The 21,400-nt window shown below is 48.7% G+C and overlaps 1 protein-coding gene across 1 annotated transcript; it reads right to left on the bottom strand.

The window, feature by feature from the left end:
• Positions 1-161: 161 nt before the first annotated feature.
• On the bottom strand, positions 162-19,547 carry LOC6589869 (protein expanded). The gene is made up of 6 exons (XM_026988765.1): positions 18,431-19,547; positions 11,236-11,373; positions 11,024-11,172; positions 4,841-4,920; positions 1,161-4,770; positions 162-1,097 (listed from the first exon to the last, which is right to left on the bottom strand). The coding sequence occupies exons 2-6, from the start codon at positions 11,325-11,327 to the stop codon at positions 481-483; spliced, it is 4,548 nt and encodes a 1,515-aa protein (XP_026844566.1). The 5' UTR covers positions 11,328-11,373; positions 18,431-19,547; the 3' UTR covers positions 162-480.
• Between the last annotated feature and the right edge of the window lie 1,853 nt (positions 19,548-21,400).

Below are 21,400 nucleotides of genomic sequence, written 5' to 3'. Positions count from 1 at the left end.
GCTCCTCGCTCTCTCTCTGTCGTTTCTCTCTCTGGTTTTTTGTCATTCTCTGTATGGTTGTCCCTCTTCTACCTGTGACTAGACTGGGTTCTGTTATTTGAATGCGTTCTTGAGGTTCTTACGTTACGTCGCGTTACTGTTACTGTTACGTTACGGTTGCTGTTACTGTTGCTGTTACTGTTACTGTTATGCTTCTGTTCTGCTGTTCAGGGGGGTTTCTGTTGGATCTAGATCTGTCCGAATTCTTCTGCCTACGCACCGCGGCCGAAACACTGTGATCGATCTCTTAACTCCAACTCGACTCTCGATCTATGCAAATTCCCATGTAGCATGTAGCATGCCACCGCACATCACAAAAACACATATACAAACACATCAAACAGCAATCGAACTAGAGAGAAGAGTGTCGTCTGGCCTTAGCATCGCTTCCCTTTCCGTTCCTGTTTCTACATTTCCGTTTTTCCATTTCTCTATTTCCGTTTAGGTCTGCGAGTTGTAGCTCTTGTGGTGCTTCATCACCACAGCGGGATCCATGACGTAGTTGTTGGCCTCCGCCAACTGCTGAACAGGCAGCGGCGGTAGCTTGTCCTGCGGATGCCGATGGCTGACCGCAGCAGAGCTCTTCCTCGTTTTGCTCAGTGTTCCACCTCCTCCCGAATAGGGGGACGTGGAGTTGGAGTTCGAGTTCCCATTCGCATTGGAGGAGGATGATGATGCTACTCCTCCTTCGGTGGCATTCTTCGGATTGACCATCACCTTGGTCTGCTTGAGCAGCGATCGATCGTTGCACAGCGCCGAGATAAGTGGCAGATCCAGGTGCTTGCTCTTCTCCCTCAGCAAGGCTATATCCAGGGCCTGGGCCTGAGCTTGGGCCTGGGCTTGGGCATGGCTCTGTGCTGCCATCGAGGCCTGTAGTTGGGCCAGAATGCTGTTGCCAGTGCGATTCAATCCCACACCCATATCGGACCTCGGACGTTCCCCTGCCCACTGGGCTCCGCTGGAGGTCTTGGTCAGCGGACTGTTGGCATTGTGGGGATTCAGTGTGGGGGGCTTTCGCGGCGGCAGGATGCTCGTGCTGGGACTGGGTTTCGAAGGAACTAAAAAGCAGAGAATAAAATGGGATTAGTGAGGGCTTCTATAAGAAATGAAGGAACACTCACTTGGTGGCGGCTTTTCACTGGGCGCCGGCATTGGTGGCTTCTTGAGGCGCCTGTTCACATAGGGTGGCGGCGGTGGCGGCGGCAGACGCTTCCCCTTGGGCATCGAGTCGAGCGAATTCAGAATATTGTCGTCTGATCGTGATCGTGCGAACATCGAGGAGGCGTTGGCGCTCGCGTTGGCCGCGGCGGCGGCTGCCAAGGCCGCTGGATGCAGCGGGGGCGGTGGCGGGGGCTCGTACGAGGAGCACAGGCTGGCCATCGAGGGCGAGTATAGGGGCGAATATCCGGCCCCGGGCAGCTGGACGTACGTGTCCGACAGGTTCTGGGTGGAGGCGTAACGCGAGTGCGTGGACAGCGCCAGTGGGAGGTAGGGCGTGCTCCGGTAGATCGCCGGCGACACCTGCATCGCCAGATACGGATGGTGGGGTGGCGGAGGTGCTTGATGGGCCATGGCTGCCAGCAGGGATCCCTGCTTGGAGTCCAGGTACTCCTGCTGACTGACCGCTGGATCCTGAATCGGGTAGATCACGTAGTCCACGTCGCTGTACAGCTGCTGCTGGTACAGCTCCAGCTGCTTCCTCGCCAGCTGACTCGTGTACAGGTGATGTCCGGTCAGATGTGGATGCTGGTGGGGATGCTGGTGAGGATGGTGTGCTGGCGGTGGTGGTGGGGGCGGCTGTCGGGGGAGACTGGGCGGCGGCGGGGGCAGAAACTGGCGCGGCTTGATCACCGGCAACAGAACGCATGCCTGCTGTGGCTGCTGGTGGTGCAGCGAGGCCGTGCTCTTGTGGAGGCCGTAAGGAACTATCGGTATGCCAATGGCCGCTGATCCCGAGTGTCGATGGTGCGAATGGTGCGATGGGTGCTGGTGCGGATCGACCATACGATGGTGTGGATGCGCATGCGGATGCGGATGGTGGTGCAGCGAGGCCTGGGAGCCGGATCCCGCGTAATTGGAATTGTGAAGCGACTGCTGCGACAGCTGGTGGCTGCACACCGATCCACTTGAAGACGCTGCCGAGGAGCAGTGGTGCGGCGCCGCATAGCTGGGCTTGGCTCCATCCGGCAGGAGGCTGGTGTGCGCCTTCAGGATGCTGATCTGCGGCCGCGTCGTAATGAAGCGCGCTGTCACCTCCTCGGACTTTAAAGAACTCAACGATCCCGCCGTACTGGGCGCCGGATTGGCCGAGGATGCCACCGAGATGAGGGATGTGGGCCGGGGCTTGCTGCTGCTGGGATATGGCGGTGGATCTCTGCGTCGCAGTGAAGTCACAGGCGGCGGCGGAGCAGTGGGTGGCGGAGGAGCCGGACTGGGACTTGGCGGCGGCGGCGGCTCTGGTTTTGGCGGAGGAGGAGCCACTACGATGGGTTTCGGTACTGTCTTGGGCATCGGTGGCACTGGCGGTGGAGCCACTGGGGGTCCACACAGACCCGTCTTCTCGTGCCGTGCACTGTACGGTGGTGGGGGTGCTGGCGGGAGCTCCTGCTCCTGGTCATCCGCCTCGCTGGGGGTCTCGAGGGGTATCGGCATCGGCATCGTCACGTAGTCGCAGTCCGAGTGCAAATTGCTGGACACGGTCTTGCGGCTCGAATAGGTGCCACGGCCCACGATGAGGTTCGTCAACTCTTCGGCGGAGAGCAGTGAGTGCTTGTTGTCCGTGGGATCGCTGCCGTCGCCGCGGAAGGAGCTCCCGGTGCTGATGTTCGAGTCTGAGCGCAGTCGAAACTCTGCCCGTTTCTTGCCGCCGTCCACTAGGTCCGAGGGTCCGCCATCCTCCATCTCCATCTCCATGGATTCCGTGGGCTGGAACATCCCGTAGTGGGAGCTCTTCTCGGACTCGGCCATCTCTGAGGACTGGCCCGTGAGCTCGCTGCTGTGCATCGTGTACACCCCGGAGGTCTCTGTGGGCGGGGCTCCATGGGCGAGGGTGTACACCCCCGATGCCCCGGATACGCTCTCCGGGAAGTCCTCGGGATTCGTCTCACTCAAGGCGGAGTTCTGGGCCGTGTGGCTGAAGCCCAGCTCCAGGCTGGAGGACGTCGAGTGCACGGGTATGCTGCTGGCGGATGCGGATCCACTAGCACCGACTCCGGCCACTGGAGATGTCACCACCACAGTGCTGCAGGTGGAGGAGCACTGGGATCCAATGTTGTGCTGGGAACTGGGGGAATCAGTGGCCGTCGACGAATCATTTGCGTGTGTGGTGCCCAAAGAGGTTCGCGGACCGGAGGAAGAATTACTGGCGGATATGCCAGACGCTCCATTGGAGGCCGTATCCGGGGGGCGTACGCTCAACGCCGCAAGCTGCTCCTCCAGGTCTTTCAGGGACATTTGTCCCACGGACGAAGTCTGCCTGCTGACGCTGGGTCTGTCCAGGAGATGGGCCAGGGCCAGGCTCTCGGTGGATGGGGCTGCCAAAGGCGCCGGCGGAGTGTTGATCATGATCTCCAGCTCGTCCTCGGAGTGCACGCGATCGCTGACGATGCCCGAGGTGGTGTTGGAGCTGGTGCTGGATATCACCGAGATGCGCTGCTCGTTCTTGCTCTTGTACGGCAGCAGGAGACTCCGGGAACAGGCGTAGCTGGCATGCAATCGATTCGACTCGGCCTCCTCCTCCTCCCGCTTGTGGGCATCCTTGAGGCGTGCCGCCAGCTTCATGCTCCACTGGTGCGTGTCCTTGCAGAGCGTCAGCAGCAGCTTGTTCTTCTCGTCGGAGGCGGCGTACAGCGTGATCCGGCTCTCCCCGGAGCGGATCTCGAACTTCTTTCGCTCGAACGAGAGCTTCGTTATGTTGGGCCACAGGAAGGTGGTGGAGGTCTCCGCCGAGGCCGCTGTGACCCCTCCTTCTCCGCCTCCGAGGATCTTGATGCCTTTGGCGTAAACCACGAACCAGGAACTGCCTGCGCCCTGCTCGCTCTTGGCCAGCCGCATCCGGAATGTGTGCGCATTGATCGTCTCGTGGAGGCTGCACGCCTGCTGGATGTACAGCAGCTCCGCCTCCGCTGCGGACATGCCCATGTGCTCTCGATGGCATGCCCGCAGGGCACTTCTGCCCCAGGGCGTGTTCAGAGTGCTCGGAAGGTAGTCCTCGATCCGGAAGTAGTCCGTTCCGGACGCGGGCAGTGGCAGTGCAGGCGGTAGTGGCGGCAGGGGCAGGGGTTCCCTCTTGGAGGTGGAGGCCACATACGTGGAGAGGCGCAGCATCCGCTCGTTGGCGCTGCTCAGCCGCTTGCTGATCTTCGGCAGCGTCATCGTTGTGGAGGCTCTTGGGGATGTGACCCCTCCAGCCTCCTCGCTGGAGTCCTCCTTTGTGGCTGTCTGGGATTGGATTTGGGATTGGCTTGGGGTTTGGCTTGGTGCTGGGGCTGCGGCTGGCGCTGGGGCTGGTGGAGCATCGCCCAGGTCCGCCTGCAGAGCAAGGCCGGCCAGGAAGACCAGCGCCTGCTCGGCATGCTCGCGGGGCAGCTGCTCCCGATGCAGGATGTTGTGCCGCAGCTGCAGGTAGTAGTTGTGCCGCGACGTCTCATCTTTCAGCATGAACGGACTCTCGATGTAGAACTGCACGCGAAAGTGTAGCTCCAGGAGTGGCCGTCCATTGGCATCCAAACCCTGCCGATAAACAGAAGATTAGTCAAGGATTTGATCACTCTCTTGTGTTGTTTCTAGAGGTACTACTCACGTGGGTGTGCGAGGATCGCCAGCTCTTGGGTCCGTATTTGGAGAGCTTGCTCTCGGGATCTGCAAACATGTACTCGCCATCTGGAAGAAGGAATTGAAAGGGTAAGGACTGTTTAGTAAAGATTTACAAGAGAAGATCATAGAGAGCCTTAAGGATCGAGGACATCCGTTAAAAACATTCATCAAGCTGTCATTTAACGTCATCGCATTCATAATAATCATCATAATCATCATCAACCGAAGATATAAGGATAGATCGAGTAGATCATTCCAATGTGGAGAGTAGATTCTTCGATCTTCTAGGCGAAGATCGTTTATTAAAAACTATGATCGAAAATGTGGAGAATATTGGTTTTCCTTCAAGGGAATATGGATTAGGATATGGATCCAAGTAGCTTGGCTAGTGATTTCCTGCAAAAGTGATAATATCTTCTAATAGATCATTTAAGATCACTTTTCTCCATAACGATACAGGCGATTTCCAGTCCTCTAAGGAGACAAAAAAACATAAATTCTCGTAATAAGAGCATTTCACACGATCACACAAATTCAGTCGAGTTCTCATTCTAGTTTTGAGATCGCATGCAGATCATAAATAGTTCCTTCCACTCTATAAAGTTCGAGGTCTGGTGTCTGTCTGGTGATTTCTGTTAGAAAAGGAAGTTCGATTCGTTGAGCAGACACCGCGATAATTTATTCATTCCTTAAATGAAGAGTGGGAGAAGGAAGTTTGATTAAACTACTAATCAATGGAGGGAAAAGCGAATGTTAAATCAGAACTTCCGATAGGCCGAAGACCTGTTCCTTTTTCTCGATAAGAAAGCAGGAAAGGAAGGTAGCAGGAAGTTCCCCTCAATGAAGCTCAGATCCCATTCCATTCCATTCCCCATTTTGGTGCGGTTAAGGAACCTTTTTGGCGCGAATCTGCCAAGGTCGCTAATCAAAATTTTAAATGAACTTTCGGCTATGCTGCGCCATGCTCTCCCATCCCAGAGATCCGAGAGATCCGAGAGAGATCCAGACTTGTGTCAGTTTGTCAGGCAATAAACAAGCAGCCCATTGACATCAACAAGAGTTGGACTCGAGATTCGAGAGATGGAGATGGAGATGATGATGATGATGACGACACGTCAGGCTGTCAGAGGAGAGTAAGGGTAAGGGCCCCAAGGGCATGTCGGAGGCAGCAGCAGCCTCCAATCCAGTAACAAAATCAACACACACTTCATCGAACGAAAAATTGGAATTCCTGCATACGAAATGAAGAGCAGCAACAGCAACAGCCACAGCAGCAAGATGGAAAATAATAATTATGAAAAGAGGCAGCAGCAGCAGCAGCAGAAACCAGAGGAGGAGACAGAGTGCTGGAGTGGCATGCCATGGAATGGAAGCAGCACCACCACCACCAGCAGCAGCAGCAGCAACAATATCATAATAATCATCAGCGGAGCGGCCGAATAAGTGCCTATCAATGACGATGTCTTCGTGGAGTTGTGGCTGTAGCTCGGAGATTGGGAGATGGAAGAGGAGTTGTGGCTCTGGCTCTGGCTCTGGCTGTGGAGATTCGAGAGGAGTACGAATTCAAGTTGGGAGTAGAGTCAGAGCCAAAGCGAGAGAGCGAGCGAGTGGCTGCTGCTGCATACCAAGCCCAAAACGCAGCAACGAAAAAAAAAGCAAGAGAGAAGGAAAAAAAAACAGGTAGAAAGACAGGTAAGCGGCAGCAGCAGTGGCAGCAGAGGCAGCAGCAGCGAATGGCAGCTGAAACCCAAGTCCCAGAGTCCCCCGAGTCTCAGACCGATTTCTTTTCGCATTCAAATTTCACTCAGGCTCCAGTTTTGAGGCCCTCCAAATGGGGGTATACGATACTCCTTCTTCTAAGGAGGAGGCTTCTCCTTGTTCTTGTTCTTTGAGCTGCACAGGTGTGAAGGCCAGGGTGTCTCGTCTAAGGCAGCCCCCACTGATGGATCCTCACGCAATCTCCGGAGTTCCAGAGTTCCAGAGTTCCTCCCTTTTGGTCAAGCGTTGGACCCAGCGGCAAAAACCTAATAATTAACATATTTTCCATCGCATTCCACAGCGCTCACAATTAACACGCACGCACACACCACAGACAGGCAGACAGACAGAGAGAGAGAGAGAGAGAGAGAAAGGGAGACACTTGTGGCAGGGGCAGCGAAATAAATCTTCAATTTGAAACACATGCAACACAAATTACAGCCTCGAAGTAGAAGAAGGGGCAGGCAGCAGCAGAGGCTCATCAACCAGAGGAATTCCACAGCGGATCGGTGAGGTTCGGTTCGGGTCTGGTCTGGTCTGGTCTCTGGTCTGGTCCGAAGTCAAAGTCGAACCTCAAGAGACAGCTGCGCCCAATGCCAATGCCAAGGCCTGTGCCTGTTGCCTGCTGCCTGCCTGCCTGCTGCCTGGCATTCTTCAGATTCAGATTTATTTTCCAAAAGGTTTCCAGCTTGGAGTTTCAGAGTTTGAGTAGCCCCCATAATAACCGAAAAGAGAGAGAAGAGAATGCGAGCAGTAGAGAGAGGGAGAGTCGACCAGGAGATGATCTGTAATGGAAAGTGCACAAAAACAGAAAGAGGATCTTCCATTCAGGGATGCAGTAGAGAACTCTAATCTCCAAAGAATCTTTTGAGTGTGTTTTTATAGAGATATAAAGATATTCTTTACTCAAGTCCTTAAAGAGATTAAATATCAAATATCCAACGAAGGCTCGGTCTTAAGGAATATACATTATCAGAAGTAAATGTTATAACACTTATGACCATCGAATTTTTCTTACATCTACTGAAGAGAACATATCTCATTACAAAAACAACTTTGAAATCAAAATAGTTGGAAAACCATCAAAATATTGTATGGTTCTGATAATTCCTCTGGCTATAGGGCAGCAGGTATGGCTACAGGGTAACTATAGAGCTATAGACCATCTATAATAAAGCTTAAGATGTTCTATTGATCAACAGAAGACTAATTAGAAATCAATCTTTAAAAAATATACATAATATTGGCCCAAATGTGTTCTTGGGTCTAACCTACCCCCGCTATTCACAAGCTACAGGGTATGTCCTCAAAAGATAAATGTGTGTGTGTATCGAAAAACAGGCTAAAGGAAACAAGAAAAAAAGAGAGAACGAAACGAAAGAACGAATGACGAAGAAAAAAAACATAAAACCAAAAGAATTTTAATTTCCGATGTTATCAGATGCACGCAGCCCGAGAAGAAGAGGAGGCGGAGGAGCAGAAGGAGGCGGAGAGGCAGCTGTGGCAAAAGGGGCAGGGACTGGGGCAGGGGGCATGCTGTGGCTGAGGCTGAGGCAAGGCCGCGAGTCGCCAGCGTCCATCACATCGCATCCACCAAAGATGCAGCAGACGCAGACGAAGACGAAGACGAACAAGCCCCAACGCCATATAATAATGATTATGAGCCATTAACATTAAATGGAAAAGAAAATGTTGGTCTACAGATTACAGAGCCACCACCAAGAAAAGCAGAGGAGGAGCCGAAAGGTTCGGTTCATTCGGTGGCATGGGGCATGGGGCATGGGGCAGGAGGCATCATGGAATGCGGCAGCAGCAGCGACGGAATCCAGGCAATGCGACAGCCTAAAAATAACACCAAACAGGAGATGGGGGCAGGTGAAGGAGTCCGAGTCCGAGTCCGTCCTCTGCTGAATGACAATGTTGCCAAATTGCCATCGGATGCTGCTGTTGTTGCTGTTGCTGCCTCCTGCCACTGCAGCATGTGCTGCTGCCTGCCACTTAAAGAGCCATCCAATGAAGGAGCGGAAATTTGCATAAAGATGAAATTTATTGACGTTGCTGTGGCCATAAAATTGAAATTCATTTCTCGGTCTACCCCGACCCCCGTCCCGAAAAGGGTCTGGGCCAAAAAACAAAAAAAAAAGAATCGAAAGACTCAAGAAACGAACGAAAAAACTGACATTCCACGGGGCTATCTATTCCAGAGAGCCCGAGAGAGAGAGCATACCCTCGAAGAGCATATCAGCATTGGCCAAAGGCCACAGAGAGAATCACCAATGGGTATTCCTCCCTCTTGAGAGCTCCAACCGCATGCCACTCACAGATACACACACTGAGACACTCTCGAATACAGACACACTAGCAGGAATCCTTGGCAGCACACACACACACACACACACACACACATGGACACTGGGATGCAGAATGCAGAATGCAAACTGCCAATTTCATAGTTGAGCCAGAGGAATCCTCTGCTGGTTCTCCATTCCTCCTCCTCCTGCCTGTTTCTGCTGCCTCTTCCGCCTGTTCTTCTCCCCCTCCCCCCTCCCCCCTTCTGCCACATCTCTGGCCTCTTCTTCTTGCCTTCAAAGACGAGGACGTTGGCATGCCCATCCTCTATCCACCATCCCCTGCTACAAGTTCCAGCCCCAGCCCCAGCTCCAGCTCCAGCAGCGACTCCAACTTCAAACTGCATACCAAATTCTTTGCTGAAGATGTTGAGGCAACTTCCCTGCTTGCTCCTCTTTACCAACTCTCTCTCTCTCTCTCTCGCTCTTTCGGTGCCTCTTGCCACGAAATTGATGCCAACCAGATTCGAAAATTTACGTGTTGTGTTCTTGGGCTTTGCTCTACCCAAAGGAATCGAAGGGTATAGGAAAATTCTTGAGAGTCCAGAACAGGAAAATGTAGAAAGAAATTTTGAAGAATTTAAGAGTTTTCGTCTATACATTTCTCTGCTTCTATATATTGCCATTCCTATCTTCATTTTGTTGTCAAAATCTAAACCCAACTCTAATATTATTCCCTGTCCCCATGCCGAATCGCTCGAAATTTTCATAGAATTCAGGGAGGATATTGTTGGAGAAATATGATAAAGGTATCGGGATTTTCAATTCTAATACTATAAACAATATTCTGTTGAATATCATATCCATAATCCCATTTGCAAATCATCTATCGATGCTATAGGTCCATCTCATTGGCTTTTAATCCGATAATATTTTATTTTCTGGATTCCACAAGAATAGAAGTGTACGGATTGCAATCTGGAGATCTTAGGGATTGAAAATCCTTTAGTTCCCTTTCAGTTTTGAATATTCCCCTGTACTTATTTCTTTTCCTAGCTCTAGATATTTCATATTTCATCTTAATTTTTGAGAGCATTTTGCAATTCGACTTTCGATCAAATCAAAAATAAGAACTCTCCTCCTTTCTCGTTTGCTCTTCTCTCTCTCTCTCTATCTCTTTCTTTGGAGAACGCATATATCTGCGGAGGATGAGGAGGAGGAGGAGGGAGCGGGAGGCCAATGCCAAACACGATGTCTGCTGCCCTGCTATGCTCCTCAGCCTCTGCGGACCAGACCAGGCTTTGGATGTGGCTCTGGTTCTCCATCCGTCCTCCATCCTCGAAGCCGCCTCCTCCTCTGCTGCCGCATGCCTCATGCCGCATGCTGCTGCCGCTGCCGCTGCCGCTGCCACTGCCGCTGCCTGTCGTTCGATTCGTTTGTGTTAATGCAACGCGCGACGGCTACCTGAATTACTGAACACGCGTCTTGTGTCTGTTCCCTGTTCCCCAGTTCCCTCCCGGTCCTTGATTCGCGATCCCCGATCTCCCCATGGGTTCCCCTTTCCAGTTCCCCGCTCTGCGGCCCCGTTCCCGGGTTGTTCCTGCTTTTGGCTCTGAAATTGTTTGTTCGCCATGAAGGCGACGCGTTCCTCTGGCTTTTTGTTCATTTTATGTGCCATTTTTTTGTGTGTTGTGCTGTTGCTCTGTTGTGTTGGTATTTTTATGTGTTTTGGCAGATCGAAGGAGCAGCAGGCGGCGGCAGGCTCTCTGCTGCTCTGCTCTCTGTTCTATACTCTTCATTCTACACTCCAGATCTGCAGCCGAAGACTGAAGACTGGCGAGAGTGAGGAATGAAGAACTGAAGATCTAAAGAACTGAAGACTGGGTCTAGAAGCTGACGATGACGATGAGGATGAGGATGACGACGACGACGACGATCATGATGATGATGATGATGAGCAGCTTTTAAAAGAAGACTGGTTTATGTTTATTAGTTGTATTTTTCATGCCTTATCGCCTGGCATTTGGCTACTCCAAACTATGGTGCCCCCCTCCAACTGCATCTCTAGCTACCATCCGCTGGATAAATTCCATCCATAGGCCATATACTCGTGCATATCTTACCTATGAGCACTGCCAGACCGAACAGTTCGGTGTCCAGCATACCCTGCGTGGCAAAGTGCAGACATGTCTGCGTGTAGACCTCTCGTACCCGGCTCTTGGCATCGACTAGGAAGTACAGGGTTTTCGGCTGCTGCTGTTGCCCCAGAAGTCTGCAAAAACATACATATATGATATATACTTATGGTTGAATGCATGGGGCATGGGTTGCTCACCTCAGGGCCAGGAATCGCGAGCCTGGTGACAGTTGCTCGGCTGAGGACGCGCATACTTCCAGGGGCGCGCTGACGGTGCAAAATGCTCGCATGCTGCATCATTTTCCGTATACAGCGCGCACGTTGGAAATACGTTTGCTGGAAGAACACAGATCAGAGAATATTTGTGAATATTTACGGATTTTGCAAAACTGTTCAATATTCAAGTAACTCGAATCTAAAACTAATGGTACTAAATATAAGGAAGATAATGACAGGATAAGCTGCACAAGGTGTGAGGCAGTAGCTCGGGTAAGACTGATTTAATAATAGTGATTTTCCTTGCGCTAAATACCATTTAAAAGATACTAAACACGAAAATCTCTCTCCACATTTCGTGGCAGAACTAATCGCAAGAAATACCAACGCATTCCGTAGATAAATCTACCATCAAATAGCGATCAGATCGGCTTAGGAGTCTATAAGGCATTCTTTCGGGCCAAAATGGAGGCCGCTGGAGCCGCCCCAGACGATGGAAATGGCGGCGGCGCCCGCTGCCGCTGCCGCTCTTGTGGCCCGCTCTTTGACTGCCGAACAATTTCACCAATCAATAACGAAAGACTTAGGCGACAAACTTGATTAGCGAGCGGGCCAGTGGACTGCGAAGGCCAGTGCGTGCGTGGCAGCCACAACTCCCTCTCTGTTTCTCTCTCTCTCTCTCTCTCTGTCTGTCTATCTGTGGAACACCAACACCCCATCCCATCCCATTCCATCCCATCCGATCCGATCCCCACATCCCCAAGATGCGTTGCGCATAAAATTATTAAAATTCAGTTAAAGAAAGTTCCATGGCAGCGAACGACCGAAAAACTGGCCTCTTGATGAAAGAAAAGTATTTTATGCATAAATTAAAATCAAATCGAATCAAATCAACTTTTTGTAGCGACGCCAGAGCCAGAGCCAGATCCAGAGACTATAGTTTCTTTCTACCAACATTTTTTGTGGCGCAGAGAGAGAGACGCATAAATTTCAATATTGGCGCATTTTCTGTGTCTAATAAATTTCAAATGTTCCATAAATTTATTCAGAGTCAAGTCCCAGAGTCGCAGTCGGAGTAGGGAGAGACGAGAGACGCAGACAGACGAAGAACCGCCCTGACTTCCATAAATATATGATCGGCATCCACATCCACCAGCAGCACTACCTCCGTTTCCATTCCCAAAAACGATCATCAATCAAAGCCTGCATTTGACATAAATTAGAAACCACAGAATATTCCACTGGGAATACAGATCCAATCCGATCCCTCCCCTACCTACCGAAAAGACAACAAAAAACAAAAAACAAAAAAACAGAGCTCTTGAAAAGCAATTATATCTTAAGCCGATTTCCATGAGCGATCCACAGAACTGGCTCGGTCTCTGGCTCTGGCTCTGTCTCTGGCGGGAGCTTTGTGGCTGATTACGAAACGAGAATTGGAATTCCAGATCTCTAATATGCTTGAAGATTGACTTATTACTGAGGAATTTATGGGAGAGACAACAAAAAGTAAGCCACTAAAGATATTACTATGCGATCACTGGGAGCTACTTGTAAGTGAGTGATCATATAAGCAAGAGTTTGTTTGTTCTGTGCTAAAAAAAACGATCATAGATGATCATAGAATCCTAGGGACTAAGTGAGTGATCGAATAAGTAATAGAAAAGATTAGTAATCTTTTACAAATAGTGCTCCTCAGGCTTCGATTTTCTGGAATATTCAATAGAAATTATACTAGAAATAATCATGCAAGTGGTCGATGAAGCAAGCAACTAGTTGGTTTATTGTAAATCTGACCATAGATGATCATAGAAGAGATCATAGGTGATCATAGAAGTAAAGTTCTTGAAAGAAAACTCGATAGGCTATCCTTAACCTTAATGATGATCCATTTTAGCGGGTGCGGGATGATCATAGATGATCTTTCCTTTCTTAATCAGAGAAACTCCATAAGTAAGCATCAATGCCTTTTGTTTTCTTTTACAAATAATCATGAATTTGATTAAACTAATTAGGGGAATGCCTCAGAGATTCTTCGGGAAATGATCTCTAATGAGAAAGATCGATTAAACAGCAAAGAGATTGCTAAGAGATTTCTCCGGAAGTGTTGGCCAGTGGATCACTGATTGCCTTGACTGATCAATGGCATCAATCAATGGGAACATGTCGTGGATTATTTTAATTGAAGCCAAATCGATCTTTCCCCGATCTTCCCCCATAAGCCACAGCCATTATATAATCTAAGAGGCAATGACAAAAATAAACGATCAATGAGTCGCCCCAGTCCGAACCCAATCCCCTCAAGATCATCGCACGATCATTGAGCAGTAGGCGATCTGGTTGGATGGGGATGAGTCAGTGGCCCCATCGATAGCCCCAGTGGGCCCCTTCCTCCCCGCCATCGTTTGAGCCGGCAAGCAGAGGTAGGCAACGCTTGCTTTTTTAATTTAAAATGCAAACAAATTAAAAGCATTTAACAATTTCAATCATAGCAACAAATTATCCGCATTCCAATGGCTAATGAGAGCGGGAAGGAGAAGCCGAGAAAAGACGTTGCTAATTATTAAAGTCAACTCAGGAGAAGGCAGTTTGCGAGAAGGGGGGAGGGGGGGCTATCAGGTGTTTGTGGGGCAATTAAAAAATGCGGCAAAGAAGCGGCGAAGCTCCAAGTGGAGCGATAGAAAGACACAGAGTGAGAGACAGAGAGGGAGAGGGAGAGAGGGGGGCAGGCAGGCTGGCAGGCAGACACGCTAATCAGCAATTAGCAAATGGCAATAAATACCAAAAACCCAGATGATAAAGTATCTGGAAAGCGGAGAGGTACGTACACCCGTGGAATGCAGAGAGAGAAAGAGCGGGGGAGAGATACAGAGAGAGAGAGAGAGAGAGCAATAAATATCCCACGGGCTCTGCTGCGAAATGTGTGTGGTGTGTGTCTCTGGCGCCAGGCCGCGAAAAATAAATGCTTTTTCTGCTGTCACAGCAAAGCCCAAAGAGAAAAAGAGACAAAGCGACATTGCGCATACGCCACGTTGTGCAGCGACAGCACAAGTCTCCCTCTGCAGCCCCCAGTCTCCCCCCTCCCCATCGATTGCAATGCATGCCATTGCACTGAGCTCATTCTGTGGCGGGGCGTGTGTGTGTGTGTTTGTCCCCAAGTCCCCAAGTCGAACGAACATTCGATCAGAGATCGGAGATCGAAGAGTACGGGCCGAGGGCCCTACGATATAAACGATATAAACGATTTAACCGCATGTGCAGTCTGTCCCCGCCCCCCACGGCACCCCTTCTCCGTTCATTGAAATGCTGAATCGGAAACAGAAAAATATCCATATGGATTTCATTGCGGAATGCCACTGATACTCCACTGCCACTGCCCCACCGATCCATAAACATTCGAGTGTAAGCGATCGTTAAAATCTGCACAGCAGAGTGTGGAATGCCAGTGAGAGACTCACTCGATCCGAGAGATGCTACCAATAAAGATCTTAGATATCTTAGATAGATCACACGACAGTATTAGAGGATCGTGATCTTAGCAAAAAAAAACCCATTTGGCGCGATCTGATCAATAAACAACTGAAAATAAACGATCGTAAAGTCGAGCGAAGGCGAATGCGAATGCGAAGGAATGCGACAATAAAATATGTGTGCAATAAATGAAGAAATAGTAGATTCCACTGTAAGATCTGGGAGATTAACAGAGAGGCTTTTGAGGAGAGTGTTTTACAGAGATTAAATGATCATTTCTTATCTGCATTGATAGGCAGTAATCAGTACGATTGTAGGATGAAGGAATGATGATCTCTAAGGATCATAGAATCGAATCGATCACTGATCAATGGGGTTGCAGAGCTTGTTCAATCTCTGGGAAAGATGCCCGACGAAAGATGGCGCATTTCTCTGTGTAGATCATAGATAGATCTCTGCAGAAACTGTGAGAATCTTTCTTTGGTAAAAGAGAATACAAATAACAGATCTTTCGTTCGTGATCCCATTGATCTACACTGATCTCTCTATCAAAGAAGTATCCACCTGTTCGTATAGATAGTTCCAATATGTGTAAGCAGTTCTCATGGCAAACTTCGTGGCGAGCCACTCCTCTCACATTTTAATCAGAAAACAGAGTCCAAAGCAGACCAGAGCGGAGTGCTCCAGCACCCGAGTGGGGCTCTTAAACTGGATTCGAATTCTATTGAAAGTGTTTGGAGCCCCGCTCTCTCGCAGATCTAGCGGCTCTCTCTCGCAGCTAATGAATGACGACGAGCGGTAACTTTTGACGTGGAATATTTTGCTCATGAGTCCGCCAGACAGGCCGGACCACAAGCGAACTCTGGGATCCAAAGCGGGTTCTACGTATACGTGCGTCTGGGCTTTTTTTAATTACCGATAGAACGACGATTGAACGGCATAGAGCTGGCGTCAGTAAATAGTTCAGTTGCTCCGTTCCAGTGGAGGTTTGCCTTAGTTTGGTGGCATTTTCACACGCTGATCGCCAGTGACAGCGGATGCGCGTCATTGCGACCCACAAGTATCATTCCAAACAGGGGTGTGGCTCAGGCAAATGAGGCTTTGGGGCTTTGAGGCTTTGGCTTTGGCTTTGGACTTCAAAGCTGACTTTTGTATGCCTGTGATTATGAGCCATCAAATCGCGCAAATAACTCGGCGTCTTCTTTTGCCAGACAAACTTCCAAAATCGAAAAACATGGAGAAAACGAAGAGGCAGCCGCCAAAGAAACTTAAAAAGAGCCAAAGCCAAAACCAAACAGCGGCAAATTCCGGCCAAAATTCCACTTGTTGTGCCAGTTATGGCCCAAACATACACACGCACACACACAAACACACACACGCACACCATTTGGTGTGTCTTTGAAATGCGCGAAATGTCCCCCAATGCGATAAGTCTGCCGCTCATCATGATCATGACTATAATGATGATCAGCAAGTGGCAGACATTTAGAGAGGGAGCGAGAGAGACGAGGGTAAGGGAAGCTTTGGGCCAAAGAAAACAGCGCACACGTCTCGAGGCAGATAGACTTGGAGGCACAGGCACACCTAACGCAGGTGGAGGCGGTGGCGGTGGTGGCAATAGAGCGATGGCGATGGCCTCCGCAATGAGAGCAGAGCCCAGCAAGCACTTGGAGCTTTGAAGCTTGGGGCAACAGCAGCGGCAACGTGTGCCGCATGCCAAATGGAAGGCGTGCGAAACTATGCTCACACCCTGGAAAATTCAGAGGCCCAGCTATGGGGTGTATAGGTGATTTGTTTATTAGAAAGAGGAGCAGTGCAGGAATTAGGAGACTGCTTTGGTCATACGATGCTTTTTCTATCGATTAATGATATATCTAAACACATATCTATATCCTATCGATCTATCTACCCATTTATCTAGACCAAACCGCGAATTCAAGGCAAAAACAAAAAACAACCGAGCGGCACTATCGCATGACGCGTGTTTGTCAATTTGGAAAAAACCCTTTATTCTGGGAACATAAACTGAGAGAATTCTAAGATTTAGTGGTATCGAAAATGTAATTGAAATATTCTAAAGGATTTAAAAAGTTCAAGTCCAAGTGGATCTAGGTCTCTTCTCTCAGAATATTCCATTAGGAATCCTTTCTTGCATCCCTCATAGAAGCAGATTGCATTACCATTACCATTCTCCTCTTGTGTGTTTTTTTCAGTTTGATTTGTTTTTTACAGGTCATCTGGCAGTCGATTTGTGCTCTACTCTAATCAAAGAGGGGGCCGTTAAGCCAAAACTATTGCGATTGGGTCTCTCGTAGCCTCGACGCGACTCGACACCGATTGTCATTCAAAATTTGTTTAATTTGTTGTACATTTTAATTGCTTGAATTGTTGAAAAACAACTGAAATTTATGTACATACGCATATTGAGTGCGTGAAGGAATTTCGGTTTACGAAATTATTATTTTTATTTCAAGTATTATTTTGTGGCTGTGGCTGTCGCTGTAGTCGATTTCAATGCAAAGCCCATTGCCTGAGGTCAAGTGTGATGGAGAGATATAGATACGAGATACGCGTACACTCGCAGATGGAGATGTCTCACCAGAGACTCAATCGGAAACCACAAAACAATGACAACAACAGCTATGACATACAATACACATGATGTACATGTACCGATACGGATACAGATACAGATAACTATTTATATTGATATACAGTTACTCATATCAGTTTTGGTGGCAGAATCGTTTAACGATTAACCGCTTAGCGTGTGTTTTGCCCCCCACCCACTTCCATTTCCATTTGCTTATCTTTCCATTCGAGATGTCTGAGCGGAAAACCGTCTTACGGATTACGTACAACCGATTATTTGTTTACAGATCTCCGATTTCTGGTTCCTGCTGGCGCTGGTGCTCTCTGCCACGCAACACCCGGAGACAGAGTTCCGAGATTGGGTTCTACTTACGATTGATTTCCACCTAATCGTCTCTCAGTTCCGCTGTCGATCGGTTTCCACTCAATCAACAGTGTCCCCAGCCACTCACCTGTGCCGATAAGCAAGGCTATTTATTAGCCCTCTATCCTTTATAGGAGGGGGGAAGCTTCAGCCCCGCTCAGTAATTTTTGAGTTCATTGTCAGGGAGATGATTCTCTATCAAAGATGAACTTTAGACGTACTATAGCCCTTCTATATATAAGCCATTTTCTTACATCTGGAAACCCCTTTAACCGCCAAATCTATTCCACATCTAATATCGTCCGCAAAAATTTCCTTCCTCTTCTACCTCTTCCAAATTACAATTCTTGAAATTCTTTGGCAATTTTCTTCGGTTTGCCCCCCTTTGGGGCGGATCAAAATTCAAACCCAAACCCTGAGCGACATCTGATATTTGGGGTACGAAATGGGTTAATTGCACAATTCGAAGGTAAGAGAAAGAACAAAAACAACAACAGTTTGGCAATCGTCGGTTGGACGTTGGCGATTTTATGGTTCGGTGCGGGGCTCGGTACATTTCTTGGGGCTGGAGATAAGAGAATTTGTTTTGTTTGCTTTATGAGTGGGTCGTCGCGGGAGTCATTAAAATTTCAGAGGAATGAGTCCACATTTGGGAGAAACCGTTGTCCTCCCTGTCCCACTATGCCGTTACTAAAGAGGGACTCTTTCTATCCCTCTTCCGATCTCTTTCAATGTTTTCCTCCGTCTTACCTTATGCACTGCCGATGACAACGTTCGCCGCTGCAGTCGTTGTCGGCATATTGTCTCGGGTTTTCGTTGTTGTTTCTGCTTTTATTTGCTGCTGTTTTTCCGCTGCTCTGCTGCCGCGTAATCCACAAAAATTGAGAGTTTAGTTTTTATCTTTAGCTTTCTTTGACTCTCCCCAGCTGCCAGCTGCTTCTTCTTATACTTTTCTTCACTGATTTGTTCACACTTTTGCGTTGTTTTTTTTTTCAAATGCCACCAAACTGTGTTTTATTTTTGCTGCTGCTGTTGCTGGTTTTGTTGTTGCTGCGGCTGCCTGACCTCTTCAAATCGCGCGCTGCGACTGCGCAGTCAACGCATTCCAGGCCGCACTTGTGGGCGCCAAAGAGAAAGAGAGAGAGAGGGGGAGCACGAGCACACTACGTTTTAATCAAAATTCACTCACACGCGCGCGCTCGCACAGATGCACACACACACACACACGCGAAAGCAGTGTGCGCTAGAGTGAGAGAGAGTGGGAAAGAGAGCGCGGACGTCAGCTCTCTCGCTCAAGTCGGTTACGTTTTTGTTGTTGTTGCGCGAAAGAATGCCGTTTGCTTGGTGGGGCTGTTGCTGGGGCTCGATTTTGACCAGCGCCAACTTTTGGATTGGATTTTATTGGATTGTGGGGATTGTATTTTGTATTGTAGGATTGTAGTGTAGTGGATTGTATTGTATGGGCTTTGATTGTGTCGGGTCCGCGCGATATCTGGAATTTTCGGCCGGAGGTTGTTCGTAAACAACACACTAGTTAAACACACCAACAAAAATCGGTAGCAAAAGCTTTTCTCTTGTAATTCAAACCCGTAAACGTAAACGAATCCGAATCTGAGTCCGAGTTCCGTTCCCCAAATCGTAACCGAAACGCGAAGCACACACTGCACTCGAGACTCGAGACTCTGTTTCTGTCTGATCGTGGGGCGAAAACTGAACTCCACTCGGAGCTGTAGAGCTGTGGAGCTGTTGAGCTGTATCTGTATCTGTGCGCACCTTGTGGCAGTGTCTGTGTGCGAGCACACGCAGGCGAGCGAGTGTTGAGACCGCTGCGAGACTCGTAACGCAAGCTGAACGAAGCTTTCGACGTCAAAATTTCAAAGAATTTCAGTGGTGCCAGAATCCATTGGATTCGACACTACTTTTTTCAGGTTTGATGGTGACTATGGTGGAAAAAATCTCAATAAACTCAATCAGCGTCAAACCAACGAGAGCGAGAGAGCGGTCGTGAGAGTATCTCTCTCGATTGAACGAAGAAATAGGATCTCTCTGTGTGCCTGTGAGCGCAAGGTATATTTTTTTGAGTTGGTAAAAATTTCGAATGAAACCATGGTACGAAGATAATAGGTTTCTTTGCGCTCTCTCTCTCTCGTAGATCGTTTCGTCAAGTGTGTGCCTGTGAACGCAAGGTATAAATGTTTCAGGTGTTAAAAACTCAGCGAAGGGTCTCTGCTAGCTTGTGTCGGATGTTTACCTATCTCAAACATGGGATTAATATAATAATTCTATGATTGTTGCTTTAACCGGTGGAAAAAGTGGGTATAGAAATAACTCAATAATTTGTATTGAACAATTCGAAGTCAGAGCAGAGCGAACCCATCGTTGAGACTGAAACTGAACGAAGACCGTTGGCAGTCTCACTTAACGAAAACCAGAGAGAGGGAGAGCGAGAGCCAGTGCTGTGTCTGTGTGTGTATCTCCCACTGAGATTTGAGATTGGAATGCGACGTTTTCATGATAGTTAGTAGCTCCAACAGTTGGTTAGGGGCAGGGGGGGAACAGAAAATACCACACAGATGCACACAAACACACACACACTGTTACAGTTACATCTATGACCGCTCGAAAAAGAAAAGAAAGAAACCCATTCGCAAAGCCAAAAACAAAAAGGCAGCAGTAGTAAAACTACAAAAAAAAACGAGGAAAAGGAAAACAAACTTCAAAGGAGAATCACAGTAGCAACAAATGTACATGTACATGGGTGTGTGTGTGTGTGTGTGTGAGAAATTCCAATGTTTTATCTCAGCTGCAGGCAGGCAGAGGGAAGAGAAGATCAGAAACCCACAGAGCCCAGGAGCAGCAGCGAGGTAGAAGAGGAATGCAAGATAAATGAAAATAGGGTGGGGCATTGACATAATGGACTCTTGGGGTAGTAACCTATTCTATTGGTCCCACTCACTGGATGCAATTATGATGGATGATGGAGTGAACAACATAGACAAAAAGGAACCACACAGTAATGTCACACCTTATCCAAATATACCATTGAGTGCCTGAATCTGAATGCATTCATGAGCTTGATTTGCTGGATTCTTTTTACCCCTCTCTCTCGCTCCTCTTCTTCACTCCCTCTCCCTCTAACCAACTACTCACTCGAAATTATTTTTTCGTAAGTTTTGTTTTCCTTTTTCTTTTCTGTTCCCTCTTCTACCGCTTCTTCTGCTGCTGCTGCTTCAAATATGCGGCATACACACGCCCCACACCGCACCCCATAGTGGAAGTGTGGGAAAGGGGGGAGTCCGAGTCCGAATCCGAGTCTCCTCGATGCTGGGGCTCAGCACGTTCTTGACGGGTCGGGGGTCGTCTTGGCATGGTCATAACTTGTTGACTGAAGCCTGAACAGTGGAGAGGGGAGAGGAGAAGTGGGTGAAGACAGTGGAGTGGCTAAGGGGAGTGGTGGGCCAGGTGGAAGAAGGAGAGTCGGGGGAACGATGGGAACTCTCTGCCGCAGCCTTCGATTTCTTCGAGTGTATTTGCTATGCGCTTTTTTTTGGGTGTTGTTTTTCTTGGAATACTCTCCCCGTCAGGTATATCAGCTTTAATACCTTATAGATCAGCTACATACCGCATTTCTATATACGGTTCCGTCATTCTATACACCTTATATTCTATGTTTATTAACTCTGTAATCCATAATCAAACCTATTCAGATACTAAGTATTG

Source organism: Drosophila persimilis, unplaced genomic scaffold, assembly GCF_003286085.1.
Source record: "Drosophila persimilis strain 14011-0111.01,24,50 unplaced genomic scaffold, DperRS2 tig00000191-arrow-pilon, whole genome shotgun sequence".
Lineage (NCBI taxonomy): Eukaryota > Metazoa > Arthropoda > Insecta > Diptera > Drosophilidae > Drosophila > Drosophila persimilis.
This window is presented reverse-complemented; position numbering and strand designations above follow the sequence as displayed.

What these genes read in the sequence shown, in the direction of transcription:
- LOC6589869 (XM_026988765.1), bottom strand. Translation starts at nt 11,327, where the DNA reads ATGCGAGCATTTTGCACCGTCAGCGCGCCCCTGGAAGTATGCGCGTCC. An exon ending in TCGCGATTCCTGGCCCTGAG is followed by an intron (nt 11,173 to 11,235) that starts GTGAGCAACCCA and finishes ATGTTTTTGCAG; the next exon opens with ACTTCTGGGGCAACAGCAGC. An exon ending in GGCGATCCTCGCACACCCAC is followed by an intron (nt 4,771 to 4,840) that starts GTGAGTAGTACC and finishes GTTTATCGGCAG; the next exon opens with GGTTTGGATGCCAATGGACG.